The 2,532-nt window shown below is 49.4% G+C and overlaps 1 protein-coding gene across 1 annotated transcript in view; it reads left to right on the top strand.

Moving 5' to 3' along the window:
• The window catches only part of Robo3 (roundabout guidance receptor 3), a 17,039-nt gene extending 16,037 nt beyond the window's left edge, over nucleotides 1-1,002 (top strand). The window contains exons 27-28 of the mRNA XM_036191692.1: nucleotides 262-473; nucleotides 760-1,002. Of these exons, the coding sequence (XP_036047585.1) occupies nucleotides 262-473; nucleotides 760-771 (224 nt within the window). The 3' untranslated portion in view covers nucleotides 772-1,002. The remainder of the gene's footprint in view (nucleotides 1-261; nucleotides 474-759) is intronic.
• The last annotated feature ends 1,530 nt before the right edge of the window (nucleotides 1,003-2,532 follow it).

Genomic DNA, 2,532 nt, shown 5'->3' with positions numbered 1-2,532 from the left:
TCCTCCCAGGCCTGAAGCTGAGGATGAGGAAAAAGTGGGGTCTGGGTGGTGTCCTTGTTCCCCTAAATTCTCCGTGCTCTAGTTCCTCACGTTTCTGAATTGCTTGTCATGTCAAGGTCATGGGTTAGGCGTTCTGCTTCTCTTTGGTACTCAACCTGTCAGAGCCAAATGCCTGTCCCTCAGTCATTACCCAGAGCTGGGGGAGAGCACAGGGTGGCCCATGGACAAGCAGTGACCGTCTGCTTCTCTCCGCGGACCCAGCTGCACTTCTGGGTTGTGCCACAGAAGAGGCCTGGCTCCCTTATGGCAGACCGAGCTTCCTGAGCCATGGCCAGGGCACCAGCACCTGCTCCACTGCTGGCAGCAATTCTTCCAGGGGTTCCAGCAGCTCTCGAGGTTCTCGGGGCTCTCGGGGCCCTGGACGCAGCCGGAGCCGGAGCCAGAGCCAGAGGCCAGGACAGAAACGTCGAGAGGTGGGGACCAGACGTCATAAAGGAACAGAGCAGAGGGCTGGGAGTGGAGGCCAAAGGGAACCCGGCAAGTAGTTGAAGGGATTGCAGAGGAGATCAAAAAGAGAGGGTCCCAAAGGTGGTTGTAAGGGAGGAATCCTTGAGACGAAATGACAAGAGGTAAGGACAGAAAGACACACAAGAGTGGAGCCTGGGTATGCCATAGAAGTGGCTCAGAGGAAAGACTGATCCCTGATGTGTGGCCTGTCACAAAACAGCACTGCTCCCCGCCATACCCCTTTCTTTGTAGGAACCAAGATGACCCTTCATGAAGCAGGAGCTTATTGAAAGTGCCACAGGAAAAGGGTGGGAACCCCTTCCCTGGCCAACAGGCGTGAGCCAAGAAGAGCAAGGATGGGGCTGGCTGCCTTTCCTCCCAGCAATGATGCTTGTGACTCACTGAAGCCCACTGTCCTCAACAGCTTTAGTTGTCTCAGGAGCCAGAGAATGAGCTCTTTCTTTTCTATCTTTTTCTGACTGAAATATGTTTGTATAAAAGGGAAAAAAAAAGTGTCCGATCTGAGCGCTGGGCCCTGCTTGTCTGTTTTGTGCAGTACTGTGAGCAGAGCGGGCCATGAAGGTCTGTAGATCACCACACACTGATAGCTGCTGCATCCTTTTGAACTTGTGTCGAAAATTCACAAGATGAGGACAGATGATAAGTGCCACTGGCCTGGCCTGCTTCCCAGAGGAACAGAAGCCACCATCTACCAGTTTGTTAGTCCACTGTCCATTGACATACAAACAGCTTAAGGGAAGAGAGGTATATTTGGGCTCGTTTTTCAGCACTGAGCCCATGGTTGGCTGGATTCTGTTTTTGTGGCTGTGGTGAGGCAGAGCATCATGGTGGAACAGAGCTGCTCACCTCATAACAGCCAGGAATCAGAAAGAAGTGTACCAGAAGCAGTCAAGGCAAGACATGTCTTTCAAAGACATGATGCCAGTGACTTCCTCCAGCCATGTCATACCTCCTAGCAGCCCATAGACCAGTGGTTCTCAACCTTCCTAGTGCTTGTGACCTTTTAATACAGTCTTCATGTTGTGGTGACCCACCCCCAACCATAAAGTTATTTTTGCTGTTATTTCATAACTGTAATTTTACTATGTTATGAATCATGATGTAAATATCTGATATGTAGGATGATCTTGGGTGACCCCTATGAAAGGGTTGTTTGATCCCCAAAGGGATCTCAACCCACAGGTTGAGAACCGCTACCATAGATGAAGTTAGTGCCTTCATGATCCAGTCACCTCTCAGTAGTGACAGCAGGTGAAGTACAGTCCTTCACCATACAGGCCTGTTGGAGAGACATTTCATGTCTAAACCATAATACCCTGTCACAACTATAGGGATATTCAAATAACCAACACATAGATCATTGTCACACCATCAGAGAACTAGGCCAAGTTCTTTGGTGCCCTCTTCCAGGGCCTGTCTGCCCTTCTGTAAGTGAACACTCACCTCACAATAAATATAAGTTAAAAAAACAAAAAAACAAAAAAAAAAACCCACCACAACAACCCAAAGAGAGCCAGTATGGTGGAATTTGCCTGTAATCCTAGCACTTGAGAGGTGAAGGCAGGAAGATTAGGAGTTCAAGGCCAGTCTCAGCTATACAGCAAGTTTGAGGTTGGCCTGGACTATATGAAACCTTGTCTCCAACAAACAAAATAGTGTGTGAATGAAATCCCAGTCAAAAAGGAAGTGAGTGCTTCTGCATGGCCCCAGGCTCCTTCACAGAAGGTGTCTGCGAAGGGAACCTCTTGACTCCACTGGATCTAGAGTTGGTCATAGACTATGTCACAGCTGCTGTGACTCTCACCCCTGCAGCTGGTGCACGTGGTCACTGCTTAAAGTCCCCCCTGCTTCTTGCCTGCTCCATCCTCAGTGCTCTAGATAGCTTCGAACTTCAGAGCCACCGCCTTGCCCTCCACTTTGACCTGAATATTTACATGTGCAAATCCCCTTTCTCTTCAGTCTGGCCAACAGAGTTGGGATGGTTTCAAGAGGAGTTGTACCAGA

The sequence above is a fragment of the Onychomys torridus genome, chromosome 7 (assembly GCF_903995425.1).
Source record: "Onychomys torridus chromosome 7, mOncTor1.1, whole genome shotgun sequence".
NCBI classification, from domain to species: Eukaryota; Metazoa; Chordata; class Mammalia; order Rodentia; family Cricetidae; genus Onychomys; species Onychomys torridus.
Note: the sequence above shows the minus strand (reverse complement) of the source record. Positions and strands in the feature narration are given on the sequence as shown.